Here is an 18,179-nt window from a genome sequence, read left to right on the forward strand (position 1 = left end):
GGAAGAAAGCGAACAAGTACAGCCTGATGAAGCAGTCGGGTGGTTATCTGGTGGTTGACAAGAGAACACCCTCTGATCACCCTCCTGGGCTCCCAGTATGTTCTTCTTGTATTTCATAGTTTTTAAAAGCGTGCGATTTCTTCATTTCCTCATTGTATATACACCACTATTATTTAATAGTTTAATGAGTCTCAGCTAGGATGCTTGAACATGTTCAAGCAAATTGACAGAGAATTCAGCAGCCGCTACGTCATACAATGTTTCACTGCAGTAAAAATTCAGCTCCTTCCAAATAAAGTGTAGCTAGTGTTACAATGTATAAAAATTAAATTCCAGTATGAAAATTGTTTTAATATAACTCACTATTCACTGTGAGCAATTACATGCCACGTTCTTAAAGAGCAACGAGACTATTTTTTCTGGCCTTCCTTTACATGACGTGTCGCTGCTTGGCAAGAGTACACTCTTTTTGTGAAAGATGACAAATAACAGCTGTCTAATAAAGGCATGTTAGGGAATACAAACTGTTTGAGCCGTAATGTGCCGTAAATTTTTTTCACCATGGCTTCTCAGTTGCTGATTGTTTGTTAATGGCTCTTGGTTGATAGGATATCAGTCCCTGTAAATATGATGTAGGACTCAGACCAGGCATGTGTTACATGACATGAAGTGGCTCATTACTCTGGGTTAAGGTGGTCTTGGTAATTTATTCTACCCAAGACTTAAGAGTTAATCATATTTAAAAATGACAACTTAATTGGTACTTTTTGCAGAAAACATGTCATTTTGCAGGAATAAAATTTCAACTGCTAATCCTGGTCATGGCTCGAGGATTACATTGCATTCGTTTACAATCCTACATTGCAAGCTCACATTCATCTATTCTTGTTGTGTGGTGTAACAGCCATATTTAACATTTAGAAAGTACAATTTATATTAACAGGACAAGCTATTAAAAAGTGTTGCCTATTGTACTGTGGCCCCTATTTCAGAGCATAGATATTGACAGAACTTCACATGGATTCAGAATCATTTTGGGTAGGAAAAAGTAGAACAGAGACGACACTTCATAGTCAGTGCAGCAGCGCCAGACAAAAATGTGTGAAGCTCACTTGAAAGGGATGGGTTTGGCATTTGGTTCAGTCACACTGCAGTCCACTGGGTGTGACATAAATAAAACGCTATCAGCAGTAAACGCTGGATTTGGCTAGTCAACAGTGTTCAAAACGGGCTGGATGGATTTTCATTAATGATAACAAAAAAAGGGGAGAAATAAAAGAAAATAGTGATTTGCACTGTAAAGCTATAAAATTCAAACAGCCAAAATTATATGAAGACAAACAGAACAGAGTTAGGGAATTAGTCGCCAAATGGGGGAGGGGAGGGGGGACTGCAGATGTGCCAGTGTGTGTTGAGTTAAACGGCCAAACGAATTTATGAAGCATCATGTTGAAACACTTGTTTTCTTCTCAGTTGAATTTAATAATACACATTGTCACATATGTGCATTGTGGTAGGTTATGTTATGCGTTTGTACCAGTATTAAAATAGGGAAGAAGTGAAAGATTTTAGAAAGTCTGTAAAGAAACACCAGTTCACAAAACCAAATTAAGAAATGTTGTTTTAAGATGTTTATTTTAAAAAAATCAAAGAATAGAAAACTTTACATAAAAATGTTCATCAGGAAAAAAAGTACACTTTACCAGTTACAATAACCAGAGGGTAGCTGGCAACTGCTGTTTTTGGTATATTGTGAGTGATGTACTATGATGCCAAGCCTCATATGCATTTCACTGCAATGTTTCACAGCAAAGCTGAATTAAAAGCCTGTATGAGATGGAAATTCAAGGATCACTTACTACTCTGGTTTAAATACGCTAATGTGAAACAGTACTTCAGTTTCTCTTTCTTTATCTGACTATTGCCAGATGTTTTAAATGTATGACTGATAGCCCAGTAAAAGCACTATTAAGAAGCACTCTACCATGGAATGTAAAAGAAAAAGGGGATAAGAGATAGTCAAAGTCATCACTACAGGCTGCATATGCAACTCCTCATGTGGTAGTAGTTTTGAGTGATGCTAAAAATGAGACTTTCACTTCATCGACGGTAACCAATCACTGACATCATTTTGTAATTGTAAATTTGAAATTCAGGTCAAGGTCATATTGGCTTTTAAACAAAGCAGTGGTTTTCGAGAGAAGGGAGGGGGCAATTTGCATAATATACCTGTAGGCACTGGCAACATAAGGAAAAAGCTAAATACTTTGTGCTATGTACCATAAGTAGGCAGCATGTTGCAATGCAGAAACAAAGTTTAACACAGACAATGCATACAAGTACTTGGTCATCACTCGCTTGAATGTGTTGCTCTTAACAGAACGAATACATACCATTATATAGATTCCTCAATGGAATCAAAATAATTCCTTTCTCCTTAATTCTGTTAATTGGGCACCCAAACAGCAAATGCTAAATGGGGCATCTTGCATAAATACAGATTACAAAATTCAACATACAATTACCTGACTCCCTTTTGTGAACTTTCCTTTAAAAAGGGGTGTTGGGTGCTTTGATTAGAAGGAAAATTAAAGGGAAAAAAAACCCTTATCTCTCTTTTCCAGGTCCCAGAAACCTAGAACAGCAGCACCTAGTGCCTCAGCAGATTAAAAAGAGCATGTCTGATGAAACCTAATAGCTTCCTGGAGAAAAAAAAATGTAAATGATCAACAATTGATCAAACTTTTGATAGGTTTCAGTCACACATATCCAGGAAGACAAAAGATTAGAACAAACGATGTCTGTGGGCTCTGACTAAAATCAGCAAACCTTGGCACACCACATCCAGTTTTAGTCCTTTACAAATAGCTCCATCTACTGAGGGAAAACAGACATTTTTAGGATGAAAATGACAGTTCCTTAAATGTACGTACAGTACCTTTTCATCCATGCTCCTAGTGTCATTATAAAGGGGAGTCTTTATGTAATACAATCAACACTCAAAATACACCGTACAGCTCGATTTAAAATACTTGCGGACACAATCTGGGAAAGGATTTGTAAACTTGACGAAAAAAAGAAAAATAAAAATATTGAAAAAAAATAACTTAAACCTCAATCCAAATTTAAATTAAATGAAAATTATTGCACAAATGAATGAAAGTTCTTTTGAGACATTGTGACATGTTTTACTTGCCACAATGACATGCTACTGTCCTTCAAAGAAAGAGGCAGTGTCAGAGGCATAAGTACCTCCAGGTAAAAGAACAATGGCTCCTATCAAAATTAGTGTTTTTAAACAGAGAAACTGCATCTCCCACAACTCAAAATGGATCAAAAAGGTACACATTGTGTCGCAGCTTATAGAACGAAAAATATAAATAAACAAAAAGAAAAAACAAAAATGGACATGTACAACAAAAATTACATTCAAAGAAGTCCTCACAAAATGAGAACTAAACAACGATTTTCAAAAAGTTTTTTTTGTTTGTTTTTTTTTTTTTTTTTTTTAACAGGTAACATGCAAGATATAGCTGCAGGGGAGCAGCAGGGCTACCTACATGCTGCAGCAGTAAATGCTGGTCTCGGTGCACATCCTGGTGCTGGGAAGAGCGGTTAGTGGACGCAGGGCGGGACCTCATCTGCTAAGGCTTACAGGTAGGCTCTCCCGCTTCCTCCGTCGCCACGTGTTACGGTTGTACTGAAAGTGAGCCCGGTTGCTGAGTGCAGGGCTGTGAACGGCGTCTGCACTGTGAAGTCCCTTAACTGGATACTTTGGCCCATTATGGATCTGGACGGGAACAAAAAGTAACAGCCAGTCTGCCTTCTGCCAATAAACTATGAGCTCATAAACGGTCATCACTGAAATGATACACATCTGTCAAAATGAACAATGCCACTGCTACACTCAGTAATCTTGCAAAAATGTCAGTTTAACATTCGCTAACAAATTGACCTAAAGCATGTGCTAGACACGCTTAACTCCTGACAGTTTAAATGAACATGAGTGCTAATTTTATTTGTGGCAGTAAGAGGATTAGATTACAGGCTTAAGGCTGGTTCATACTTCTCCGCACAAGCACAACACTGGTGTATCCACTCTGCGTATGCGTACACGGAAACGTTCAAAGTTCTCCGGTCAAACCACGTACTTTGCACATGCGCACAAATGTGTTGTATTTATATTTTTAATAATATTGATTCAGAGAGCCAGCTCACAGGGTTGCTAACTCTTGTCAGCTGGCTGGCGTCAAAAGCTTCCACGTTGGTATTTAAGGTGGATGTTAGAGAATCGATCGTGCGCAGTGTGTCCAGAAATGCACGTGCACCGCTGCGCGGACACAAATTTGGAGTGCGGCAGGTGTTTACGGAGTCACACAGTAACGTATAACTCGTCAAAAACGTTCTAGCGGACATGTCTCCTAGTACGTCTACAGAGTATGAACCAACCTTCATTCGTGTCCAAACTGACTCACAAGCAGCAAAAACGGTACAAAATGTCAACAAAAAACAGGGCAGACCAATTTTCTTGGTACTCCCTGCACGCGGAATCCTACCTTGTGGTGCAGGTGGGGACTTGGCAGAGGGCTGGGGGAGGCAAGGCGAGCACCAGGAGGGGGCAATTGTAGGACAGCATTCATAGGAAGTGCCCCTTCTATACAAACCTGTCCACCAGGCAGTGAATGGATGCTTAAGTTTCTAGGTATGGATACTCTGGACTGGGGGGGTTGGGGAAATGAGACAAAAACAAGAAGTGAGAACAATAACAAAGAGAAAAAGTAAGAGAGCAATAACCACAAGAAATAATAAATGACAGGACAAAATACCTGGGATCTGGAAGACATAATCAATGTCCCGGGAAGGTTTGACTTTCCATCCGGCATCGGTAGAGACGACGGCATGGTGGCCAGCGTGAGCGTGTGGATTGGAAATGGAGCAACGTTGGAGGCTGAACAAGGTGTCGAGTCGGAGTCCTATTAAACACAATGGGGATTAAATGGTCCGTTACCACCAAGTCGGAAGTCATTGTGCTTAAAGGGGTGAATAACAAGGTCAAAAACGTGTGGTTGAATAGTGCTTCTGCATACGACATACAACGTCACTCCCGGATAACGAGGACACGGAAGAGGTGGAGGACGCAGAGGAGTGTTGCTGGGGACTGGAGATGGACATGGGCGAGTCAGAGCTGTGCGGAGATGCCGAATCCCTCTGCTGCTCTACAGTGATGCTCAGGCTGCTGGGAACCATCTGCTCGCTCTCCTTCAGAACAGGGACTGCACGGGAATATTTAATAACGAATTAAGCGCGGCATTCTGCCTTGGGGAAACACTGCACAGACTGTAGTGCTGCATCTCTCAAAAATAATCCACATCAGCTTTCATTACATTACTACCTTTGTAGATAATTAACCTAACATGGTCATTAACACCTCAAAACACTCAGTCCAGAGAACACCTAAAGTCAAAATGATGCGGTTTGCAACTAAGTGAGATTAAGGGTGATGTATACAAACTGACCACCCTAACTCACCAGAGCTATCCAAATGCACATGGTTCTTGCCTCCCCACTTCTTAATGATCCACTCCCTGTAGTCAATTACTTCCTGGGTCACTTTGATGATGCGTCCCAAAGTACTGTGGAGACAGAGTGAAGCAGAAATTGTGGGGGCCATGTTATTGCAGTTAGTGTATTACGGAGTGGGCGTCATCTGTAGCTATGCAAGGTTGTGGGGGTCAGGGGAGACAGTTATGGAAAGTCCTGGTAACGGTGAGCATCTCCCCACCTGTCGCTGTCCTTGTTGGGGTACGAGTGAGCGAGGGGGGAGACGGCGTGGCTCAGCACAATATAGGCATAGTCAAAGACCTGCTTCACTTGCATGGCACCGTAGGAACTCCGGCCGACATCATTTCCTGAAAAAAAATAAACAAATACAGCTGAACGCGACATGGAAGACTACATTTTAAAGCCTGTTTTGTTGGAGACTTTATAAACTCAGGAAGAAGAATGAGCTGAAAAAGCCCTACAAGAACCCCATTGTCCACAGAGATAAATTACTTTTGTTTTTGGGGTGGGGAGCACATTCTATTCATTTGAGGGTAATAAATAAAGAAAAAAACTAATAAAAAAAGTACACCTGGATGTTATAACCAGATCAACAGCCCGAAAAGAACAAGCATACAAGCGAAAACCTTTCATACCTGGCAATAGAGGATCCTCAATGCACAACATCGAAGGCCTGTATCCATTAGTCATGGTTTTCATGATTTCTTCTTTGGCAATATAAGCACCTCCATTCTTTATCCGAATGGCGGTTTTCAAGTAGTTAAAATGCCTTCCATAGAATTCAAAGAACTCAATAAGCAAGATGCCGAGGTTAATGTTGGGGCTTCTGGCGTCGATGCGTGGGTGTAACTGTACGAATGAGGAAGGGCTAGAGTTTAACAAGGACAGTTTGTTCTATGGGCAACGATCAGAGTTATCTGTGATCAAAAGCATGCTGGTGTTGCTTGATTTTTTTTGGGGGCATTCAATTCAGTACATTCCAATTTACTGCCAGTACCAGGAAAGCTGTAGGTAATCAGTAAATATCTGAGGACCTTTACATTTAGAAAATGAAATAATATAATAGAACATGTTTCACGGCAGAGATGCAACCACAGGCTGTATTTTAAAATTTACAGAAATTGCAGGGCTACTGAAAAACCCCTCAATGTGTCACTAATTTTTAAACAAAATTAATAAAGGAAAGATAAAGAATTTCTGCCTTCCGTCATCAGTCTTTTGCTTTTAAGTCATGTATTGCAGCTACCAAAATCACTGCTGGATTGTGAGGTATTACTTGAACAGTAGCATATGCTAAATAAATGCAAATTTGTCACCTGTAAGAAGCTAATGACCATCAAAATGAGGCTGTAGGAGCTGATGCCCCCAGTGAAAACCTCATTCAGATCCCTCTGGAGTAGAAACTGCTTCAAGACTAAAATTAAATAAGGCAGCACAGCATATTTCTGAAAGACAGGAAACAAAGCATTGTTAGACATATACATACATAAATACCACACACACACGTCAAAATATAATTTGACAGGAAAGGACAAATTGCTGCCATCAACTGATAACCACAATTTTAAAAATACTTTACCGAATGATCCCCTTAAGTCTTCATATTCATATTCAAGAAGGATTATATTGTAATCCTAAGTATTACCAAATCCAGAATCTTAATACTCCATTTAATGCAATTTAAACTGCATTTTAGTGTTATAAGACTTATAACTGGTGTAAATATTACATCTGCATGACACATTTCAACAAAACAAACTGCACACACATGCAAAACAGACACATTCAGCACGGTCACTATTAAAACATATATACTGCAGTTTTCAGCAGTGGCCTGTGTAGAGTAAGCTGTGTAAACTGTCAGCACATTTCATATCTCGCTATCTATGCTTTTAAAAGCAAAATTCCAAGAGACCCTGCTTCCTTTGCGGGGTTTGAAAGCTCAGTTTACCAGTAGAAGTACTGCAGCCAAGCTGATGAGAGCAAGAGTGTTAACTACACACCAGAAAATGGATTCATCATTTGTGTAGAAGAAACAGATCACAAGTAAAAGGCCAAAACAAAAGTGTTGCAGCTATATTATTGCTTGTATTAAAAATTCCCCATGAATGAAGTATAATGATTGTAAAACCAAAAAAGTTGGGACGCTGTGTAAAACGTAAATAAGCAACAGAATACAATAGTTTATAAAACATATCAACCCATTTTCTATTTGAATTTGAAGCCAGCAACATGTTTAAAAAAAAAGTTGGGACAGGGGCATGTTCACCACGGTATTGCATCACCTCTTTTAACAAGACTCAGAGAAGTCAGCAGCATTTCTGGATCATGTTTAGATATGGTTTCTTCTTTGCATGGTAGAGTCTCATCCTGCATTTATGGATAAAGCAATGAACTGTGTTCACAGACAGTAGTTTTCAGGAGTGTTCCTGAACGCATGCAGTAATCTGCACTATAGAATTGAGTCTGTTTTTAATGTGGCGCTGCCTGAGGACCCAAAGATCACAGCTATTCAATATGGGTTTTCGGTCTTGTCCCTTGCACACAGAGATTTCTCTAAATTGTGTTTTGTTTTAGCATTACACAACTTTTCTGGTCTTTTGTTGATCCAGTCCCAACATTTTTGAAACATGTTGCTGGTATGAAATTCAACTTGAGCATATACTTGTCATAAAACAATAAAATTTCTCAGTTTCAACATTTGATACGTTGTTTGTGTTCTATTTTCAATTAAATATGGTTTTACATTATTTGCAAATCACTGCATTCTGTTTTTACTTTTTACACCAAATCCCAACTTTTTTGGAAACAGATGTAATTTGGCTTCCGTGCGACTACGCAACACCTGTTGAACGCAGACCTTAACAGTCCACACCATAAACCAAAAAACACCGAATTCCCCAGTTAGCGATATTACCTTAACATAATCTTTGATAAATCGAGCGGCTTTTACTCCAGTCTCCACATTAAAACTAATATCCACTTTGACTTCAGTCTCCTGATCCGTTAATTTTATGATAGGAACCTGAAAGACAAGACAACATGTTTAATTCAAGGTTTCTTTTTGCAATGTGCACCAATTCCATTTTTAGAATGGCAATACACTAAAAAAAATAATAAAGCACTGTACTCTACAAAAAAAAACTATTCTACCATGCTCGACAATCCACAAACCAAAGTGAACAAATACCACTATAAGTGTGGCCCAAGCAAGTGGGTGGGAAATGCAGGGTGACTGCAACTCACCGTGGCTTTGTCCAGCACTTTAATGGAGTGAGGCTCTGCAACACTGTGCCTCCTCAGGGCCTGTTCCAGCTGCTGTAAGGGGGGGCGCTCCCATTTCCCAAAGACCACCAGGTCAATATCACTGGAATAAGGACAACAAAACTGTCCATTACCACTGCATTTAAAAATGTTGTATCATACAGAACCAAAATCACCCTTTGGACCAAGTCAGGCAAGTTTCCGAGTGTTACCTGGTCGGAAGATAAAGTCCGGTACTGAAGCTGCCGAAAATCTGGACCTGGAAAATAAAAATAAAAGGCTAATGTTGTCTATGGACCAACGGATTCATTGTATTTCTGTAATGCAAGTCCCACCTAACGAGGTAGCCTAATATAGTTTAATATAAAAGGTCAGTGCATACTAGGGCAGGGTGATGTATCTTTAAAAATGATCACAATAAAATTTCATTTCAGTCAATATCAATTAGTTATTGATCATTTTTAAAAGACCGATTTCTAATAAAGACCAGGAGAAAAAAAGGCTGAATTGAACCACTTTATCAAGGCACACAGTTACTAATGTTAACACAGTAATGAAAAACACACACAAAAATCTACACAAATAAGGATAAAAGGAATGATCTCACCCTGATACACAGTAAACAAAAAAATGCAAGTAAAATCGACTTTGAGGTAAACTGACCTACTAAGATGAATAAACAAGCACAAAAGAAACTCTTGACCTTAGCAAACAAAATTGTTACAAAACACAATTTACAGATATTTGTTTAAGAATGGGTTGTTCTGAGGAGCTCAGTGAATTCAAGCATGGTACTGTCATAGGATGCCACCTTTGCAATATCAGTTTGTGAAATTTCTTCCCTGCCAGATATTCTGCAGTCAACTGTAAGTGGTATTATTGCAAAGTGTAAGCATTTAGGAATAACAGAAACGCAGCCACAAAGTGGCAGACCACAAAGTAACAGAGCTGGGTAGCCAAGTGCTGAGGCGCATGGTGTAAAAGTCGCCAATGCTCTGTAGACTCAGTAACTGCAGAGTTCCAGATTTCCTCTGGCTTTAACTCCAGCACATAAACTGCATGCCGGGAGCTTCATGGAATGGGCTTCCATGGCTGAGCAGCTGAATGCAAGCCTTCCATCACTAAGAGCAATGGATAGCATTGGAGGTCCATAAAGGCATGCTAGGGTGAATATGGTCTGGAAGAATTTGGCTGGCATACACAAAGCCCTGACCTCAACACCATCAGAAACTATTGGGATGAGCCAGACTGGAGATTGCGTGCCAGGCCTTCACATCCAACATCAGTGTCTGACGTCACAAATGCTCTTCTGGATGAATGGGACGCTGTGTATCATCTTGCACTCTTGTTCTGCAGTATGCTCATTGTCTGCACTTTACCTACCTTGCCACTGTATGCATCAGAATTCCTACCAGGGATGATGATGATGATTTATAAAAAAAAAAACAACAAAATCATCTTATCTTACTCTAGTTGTACTTTTTCTACTTACATCTGCTGAGGGCCATAGGTCCTTGATGACCGTCTCTATCCTGTTGACCACTTCCTTCCGCATGGCCGCTTCCTCTGGGCAAGCAGTCATGAATTCATAGAAATCCACTATTTCCTCATGAAGCCTGGCAAAAGAAGGAAAGACCAGTTATGCAACTGTCAGCTGGAAGGAAAAAAAAACTAACAAGTATTTTAACAACAACAAAAAAAAAGTGCCGGATATGACCATTTTATACATAAGTGCATTCTAATATTATCCTACAAAACCTTAAAGGACTGAGACAGCAAGCTGTCCACTAGATGGCAACCAAAGCCAAAACACATGAAGGGACAAGAAGGCAGCACACTATTTCTCTGGCAGACACTGATTATCTTTTTAGAGTATCTTAACTTACACGTTGCATTTTACACTTTTTCCTGTACACAGATAACCATGACCTACACATTTAGATCAATATTCTTCCTAAGGTGTTAAAAGAAAAAAGCGGAACTGCATGTATATTCATCCATCAGACTTCACACGAGTGTTTATCTAGTGCTACACAGAGGTAAAGTACTTTATAGAATATATGGTGTGACTGACAATAACGGACTTTTTCCCCCACATAGGAGACTTGACCTTCAGGTCACCCAGACAACTCAGGTTTTTAATTACTTAAAAAATGTGACATAACAGAATACAAAGTTATTCAATGAATGGCAGCATGGTGGCAGTGTGCAGTACTGTACTCGCACCTGACAATGCCAGGGTTATGGCTTTGAACTAGTGTGTGTGTGTGGAGTAAGAATGTTCTCCGTGCTTGCTGTGAAGGTCTGCTCAGGTCGCTCGGGATTCCACCCGCAGTTAGACCAATGGGATATCTGAATGCCCATAGTGACATATTTTGAGCGTGAATTCTTCATCTAATGACAGTTTTCAATTTTTGGTTAAATAGCATGGATTTCTGACAATTTTTCCTTTGCAGAATAATACATCCAGTCCTTAATTGTTATCCCTTATGAAGGCACCGTATTTGAGCTTCTGAAATAGATGATTTCTTGGAAACGAGTGTGCTATACCAGCAAAAAGTCAACAAGTTCACAGTTTGACACAATGGACTGGGTGAGTTGTGATTGAAGCATTGATTACTTAGTCCCTGAATACATTAGAACAGGGGTGTCAAACCGCAGTCCTGGGGGGCCGGAGCCCTGTGTAGATTAGTTCTTTCCCTGTTCCACCACAAATGATTGAGCTCAAGAGTGACGTGGTAATTAGCACAAGGAGTTGAATCAGGTGTGTTAAATGAAGGGAAACCCAAAAATGTGCAGGGCTCCGGCCCTCCAGGACCAGAGTTTGACACCCGTACATTAGAAGAAACCACTTAATTTGAACTCATAACCCATAAGAAGACAGAAATGTAATATTCTTCTATCAATGATAGCAAGTCTAGAAATTCAAAATATGCCATACAAACTGTAAATAAATTGAACCGGAATATCAAGAAACAGAAATTCAGTGTATGATATAGCTGTACTGGTATATTTATGCAGTTATTTAAGTACTTTAAATTAAAAAGTTCAGACACACATGCAGGCAGGCAGAACTGGATCTGCTACTCTACGCCAAATGAACAGGCTACTAGAAAGCTTCAAACAAAACTTAATAGTACAAAATAACTAAATTTTACACATCTGTTTTTCTCTACAGACCATATTATATCAGCATGCTCTAAGAATATTTGTTCGTATGAGATTTGCTAAATTTAATCATATTCACCAGTACAAACAGGACAGAATATGAGGAACTGTAATCAAACATAAAGAAAACGTTATGCCAGAGACTACCAGCAAGTTTATCATATATCATTAAACATTTGTAACAGTATTTAAGCTAAGTATGTAATCGTTTCTACATTTCACTGTTAAAAAATGGTAAGGATTTTATCACAATTACTTCTCAGAAATTAATTGCTAATAGATATGCATGGACTTCAAACAGCTCCAAGTTAAACACTATTTGCAATCTAGAAAGTGTAAATGCGCAGTATTAGAAAACACAAGATAAAGGACTCAAGACCGTTGTGCAATTCTTAAAATAATTTAAAAACTGGTCTTATTCCAGATATTTCACAGTGACTTAGACTACTTAAAAAAAGAAAATTTCATTACACTTTTACAGGACATGAGTCACTAGGATGTTTTTAGCAATACCACAAGAGTTATTTTCGATGTCTCACCAGGCATATTGAAGTAATGATTTTTATGATAGTGAAAGTTAGTGGTTTCACCTTCATAAGGCGTGAACGCCGTGGGGCGTGTGAAATCTCTGCGTTACACAAATAGTTTCAGCTCCACCTCAATGCTCCGAGTACAACTGCAAAGTCCATAACTAGACATAATTATTAAAGATTTTCCTTCAGAAGAGAAACACTTGGCCCTAGCCGGGTGCTTTAATTTTATAGAAGTGGTTTAAGTCGTTCCAGTTTTCTCGCGAACTAAGCGGTTCTTGTGAATTTTGCATGCCGGGAGGGTGTTTGTTTATGCAGGCACTTCCCCGAGTCCGTTCGGAACCCCCACACAGATGAAGAAGAGGGGAGCGACGCGTGCACCAAACCCGAAAATATATTTATACACACTAATGTACTTATAACCCAGTTAGACCAACTCGGATGCAACCAGGCGCAGTTTCACACCCCCTCCCCCTCCCACACACCCCGGCTGTATCGGCTAGCGGCGACCCCCGGGACTCGGTATGCCCCATTCTCCGGTCCCCAGTGCCTCATAAACATCCATTAACGGTCACAAACACCAAACAGCTTGGTCTCTCCGCCAAGAAGGGAAGAGAACCGGGAGCCCAGCCTAGGGGAGCCGTGTCCCCCTCTCGGAAAGCGAAGGGCGTAGCGCCCGTCGACGAGGCTGTAGACAGGCGTTACTGAACGGCTCGTCGTCAAAGACATTCAGACTTATTAAGACAAACAAAATAATAATAGGTGATGCCTTACCCATTGATGACCGGGCTGTACTTCTTGGTCTTCCAGGGCGTCCCAGAGTAGGCGCCGCTCCCGTCGGGCGCCCCGGACAGGAGGTAGTTGATCCCGTACGTGCTCGCCTTGTTGTCGCTTTTCCTCCGGCCGGGATGGTGCTGGTGGCCGTGGCCGGGCAGCACGAGGGCGGCGGCCGCCGCGTGGCGCTGGCGCTCCCGCTGGCAGTCGGGCGGGTGCCCGTGTCCGTGCGCGTGGCGCCTCGAGCCGGACGGGCTGTCAGCGCAGCCGAACAGCGGCTCCGAGCCGCCGTAGCCTCTCGTCTTGCAGGCGCCGTTAGTCCTTACAGAGGAGCCCGTCGACGGGCTCTCGGTTCCCGATTCCACCGAGGAGGAGGACGACGACGACGATACTGAGCCGGTTTTGTGCAGCGCCTTCCCCTCTCCCAAGTCCACCATTAACCCGTCGCCACCGTCGCACGACAAGGGCGCGGGGGAGGTGTGGGAGCCCCGGTTTGACAAGCAGAAGGGGGGGATCGAGCTGTTGTTGACATAGCCGCGGTGGACGCCGCTCTTGCCGGCTGCCGTGCCGGGGTCCAGCGCTGGCAGGTTGACGCAGAGGTGCTGCGTGTTCAGCAGATGAGCGGAGCCGGACCGGATCTCTTGAGAGGTCCTCCACACCTGCATCCATAAGGCATTAGCGGGTCCTTTCTGCTCGGGCTGAATCCAAGCCACCCTCGGATCCATTCAACTTCTTATTCTCCTTGCAAAACCAGTTTCAGTGAATCCCTTTATAAATTAAAGCTGCTCTTAACAATTCGCAAGTAAGCCACGTTTTCTTAAAAAATAATAATAATTAAGCAAATGTTACGACCTAAAATGGATTATGCACCGCTAATCCTAAATAGCTAGCAACTAGCTAGCTACTATAAAGTGTTCAACGCCAGGGCAACCCAATATGGCGCATTCCCTTGAACCCGAAGACATGTGCGCATGTCTGTCGAATTTTTAAACTGTCGCCCCCATCCCACCCCAGTTAGGAAGCGTGGCTTCCCCAGCTTCCCTGGCCGGTCACTAAATATTCAAGTTGGATTTTTTCCAAATCTGTTCATTATGAACCATTGAGAAAGAAAAAAATGCAACCCAAAATAAATTTGTTTTTATTACAAAGACGGTGGTGAGAATAATGCATCATAAAAATCAGATTTTTATTGCAAGCATGCACTGTACAAAAATGCATCTAAAACCGCATTATTCTAAAAATGCATCAGTACTGCTTCTGACTATGTAGAGAGGTCAAGTGTTAAAAGTGTGTATATAATGTCGTACATAGTTGCAAATTGTCTTGAATTGTCTTTGGCTGACTAATGATTGTCTACTGTAATCCCATAAATACAGCTGTCCGAGCAGCAGGGTGGCTGATCCTCTGCCTATAGGCTGGCTGTCTGCATTCGCAGTTTGGGTTCATGTGACTCTGCTTTTGTGTGGGTTTCACCAGAGCTTTCTGGCTGGTTCCCACAAACCAAGGGCCCACTTTTGATGGCATAGTCCCCCCCCCCCCGTTGTGTACGAGATTCTGGCATCGTGTGCAATGCTTCACTCATTTAACTTTTTATGATGACCTTCCGGTTATTATGGGATGCATATGATTATCGTCACTCGTAACACTTCCTATCTATCCACCGCCTAATTATACTACCGTTGGTAACTATTAACGGAAAAGACCACACCTTTCACGATTCATTTTCGCGTAGGATTACGTAGAAAGTGCTTCGGCAGAAGTAATGATTAAAAAAATCCTATAATAATAGGTTTTGAAAAGAGAGCTTCATCCACGTGATTTATTGTTGAGTTTTAAAGCTCTATTAAATGATTTATCAGTGTAAAAAAATACTCGTGTTAAGCAGTTTAAGGAATGAAACTTTTTGTAAAATAGTTTACCCACTAGAGGGCAGAATTGAATTGTAACTCTGCATGGAGCGTATTCCTGACTACTCATTGATTGTGTGTGTGTGTGTGTGTGTATAGACACACACACACACACACACACATATTCAGACAATCAGATTTTTCTACATATTTTAACAATGCATCAGCCAGAAACTTGGTTTTCATTATTTATGTTTAAGATGATTTTAAATGCTTGTGTAAGGTATGCATATCACCTACCTTGCAGCTGCATACACTGTATTTATCCCCTTTCTCGCCCACCATGTCCATCAAGACACATCATGACACCTGGAACCAATAAAGTTAATTTTATCTGTAATCTTAAAACTGCTGTTAATAATTAAGAAAATGTGCTTGTCTTGGAATCTTTTTGGAAGCACAAATTTTCACACTAAGTTCATTTTGAAAAGTACGTTTTTGAAAAATAAATGGCTCAGTTGTAGTACAAAGGTAAAATAGTCACAGGTTACAGTTAAAATGCTGGTGTTGGGTGGGGGGGGGGGGGAATCATGTGATCTCAGCTATTGCTGATTATTTCATTCACCTGCCCTCTTTCCTAGGATGGATCTAACTTGATGTGCTTTGATTTTGCCTTCTGTATTCAGCCGTGCATTTGGAGAAGGGCCTGTCTAGATTGTTCCTACATCATCTGACTGGGGCTACTCTTCACTCTTTTATTTTCCATATTTACTTGCTATTTAAGTTCTGCCTTGACTCAGTCCGTATTATCCCTAAAAAGCTGAGTCCTTTGTGTAGTATTCCCAGTGTTACATGGGTTTGTTCGTCATCTACTTCAAATTCATTCTCACATAAGGCTCAAGCTATAATGATTCATTGTACAGGACATAAAACAATAGTGTGTCAACTGTAAAGGAAAACACAAAAGGAAACCTAATCCAAAATTCAAGCATGACCCCACACTATAGGTACTGCCCTCTTGTACCTCAAATCTGATCCTTGACATCTGGTCCTACTTATATCCCTAATGGCCTAGTTGATGTCACTTGAGTAAGCTGGACTTCATGAATTCAGTTGCCCATTGGGACAGAGCTGGAAATCAGTTGCCATAGGAACAGGAGCTCTTGCTGGCTCACATAATACGAACAGCAAAAGATGTAAGTGGTAATCTCATACAATGCTTACGTTAAGCAGCTATGCACCTTAATACACTCATTGTTATTCAAGTGTTTGCATTTGAAACACCAATTTTTAAGACCCTTCTTCACTATATAACTTCACTAATATTCCCGCTACACAGATAATTTGCAGCTGCTTTTTCTGTTGTTTATTCTGAATCTAGGCCCAACCTGATTTCATTCTACTGTTTATAAAAGTTGATGGCAAATCCGGACCAAACAATTGTCATTTCTTGACCTCGGAATCTCTACTGCGCATGCAGCAAGGCCATATGCTCTGCCAAAACAACCAAGTGCTGCACATTCTCTCACTGATTTTGTGGCTTTTCTGTCCCTGTGGTTTGAGAGCAGCAAGGTGATATTAATGCTTCTCTCTTCCAGTTCCATTGCTGTGAAAGATTCCCACATTTGGAAATCACATGACATCTGTAATAATCTTTCATGGTGGATGGTAATACACATGCGATAAATTTTTTTATACCATATTCCCATTTGTAGTATTTATGGATACTTTATTTGCCTTTTGTACAATTATGAGTACAGGTACATAGGATTTCTTTGGTTTTCACATATTTCATCTTGCTCTCCATGAGGTACATAATAACACACAAATATATAGGCAAGACCAAGTTTTGGGGTAAAAGCCCAGGGTCAGCCAACCTCCAGCACCCTTGGAGAAGTTAGGGTTAAGCATCATGTTCAAAGGTGAAATGATTACTCTATTGGTCATAGAATTCAAACCCACGTCCTTCCAAACTCAGGCATAGACCTCAAACTGACTCAGCTACACACCACTGTAAAATGAAGCTTTTGATGATCACAGAAGCATCTGTTCAAGACAACAGCGTTCAGATAATTCATCAGTATTCATCAGTCAAGTGTTTTTATTGAACCAGACATATCTTCTGTTGGCTTTGCAGATGCCTGCTGATGTTGCTTAGTAACAGGACAATCCTTATTCTCTCCATCTTCATTACGAACCCTATATACGCAAAGTGGCAGGTTGACTGGGTACTTCTGCTTTCTAGTGCAAACTGTCTTCCCCTCCAGACTGTGAATCACATGGCTGCAACGGAATATGTACAGCAGACCGACAGGGTCAGGATGTTCACTCACTGCAGAAATGCTAGGACATGTGACGTAAGTCATTTTAAATGTGGTGTCATTGTAGGTGCCAGCATCTCAGAAACAGCCAGTGTCTAGAGTTTACAGGGAATGATGAACAAAATGATATGAACAAAAATCATCCAGTCAGTGGCTTTTCTTTGTGCCAAAACGCCAGGTTCATGAGGAAGGTCAAGGGAAACTGGGCATATTCGTTAAAGCAAACAGGAGGGATACAATTGCAAAAATAACAGCTCAGTACAATAGTGGTGTCCAGAAAAGCTTCTGCAAACACACAGCTTATCAACCATTGAATTGTTTCTGGAGATAAAAGGGAGATCTACTTGTTAATATTATGGGGAACCAAATAAAGTGGGCACTGATTATATGCTTCCTTAGTTTTTGACTCATTGATAGGCTTTGACTTACAGAGATAATAAGCCGAGAAAGAAGCTTTCAGTGCTAATGATATATGGATTAATTGTTAAAGGGAAGAAATATGAGTGGAAGCTGGAAGAGGAATGATCTGAAAATGTTTGTGTGTTCAGTTTTTTTCTTCTTCCGAAATTCAAGATTTTTTCTTGAACAGTGCAAATGGGTTCTCTATATGGACATCGCCTAATTCATATCTAATGTTCCCGAGTAACAGAATGTAAATGGGAAATCTCCTGGAGGGCCTGGTAATAATGAAAATCGCAACTTTTGTTGCCCAT

General features: G+C 40.8%; 1 protein-coding gene across 1 annotated transcript; it reads right to left on the reverse strand.

Moving 5' to 3' along the window:
- Window positions 1-1,618: 1,618 nt before the first annotated feature.
- Window positions 1,619-14,250, reverse strand: LOC111844405 (terminal nucleotidyltransferase 4A-like). Its single transcript, XM_023812870.2, has 13 exons — window positions 13,299-14,250; window positions 10,319-10,442; window positions 9,039-9,085; window positions 8,809-8,929; window positions 8,480-8,587; window positions 6,879-7,007; window positions 6,198-6,411; window positions 5,783-5,909; window positions 5,530-5,633; window positions 5,095-5,273; window positions 4,827-4,973; window positions 4,557-4,718; window positions 1,619-3,790 (listed from the first exon to the last, which is right to left on the reverse strand). The coding sequence occupies exons 1-13, from the start codon at window positions 14,021-14,023 to the stop codon at window positions 3,638-3,640; spliced, it is 2,340 nt and encodes a 779-aa protein (XP_023668638.2). The 5' UTR covers window positions 14,024-14,250; the 3' UTR covers window positions 1,619-3,637.
- Between the last annotated feature and the right edge of the window lie 3,929 nt (window positions 14,251-18,179).

This window comes from Paramormyrops kingsleyae, chromosome 9 (assembly GCF_048594095.1).
Source record: "Paramormyrops kingsleyae isolate MSU_618 chromosome 9, PKINGS_0.4, whole genome shotgun sequence".
Classification (NCBI taxonomy): domain Eukaryota; kingdom Metazoa; phylum Chordata; class Actinopteri; order Osteoglossiformes; family Mormyridae; genus Paramormyrops; species Paramormyrops kingsleyae.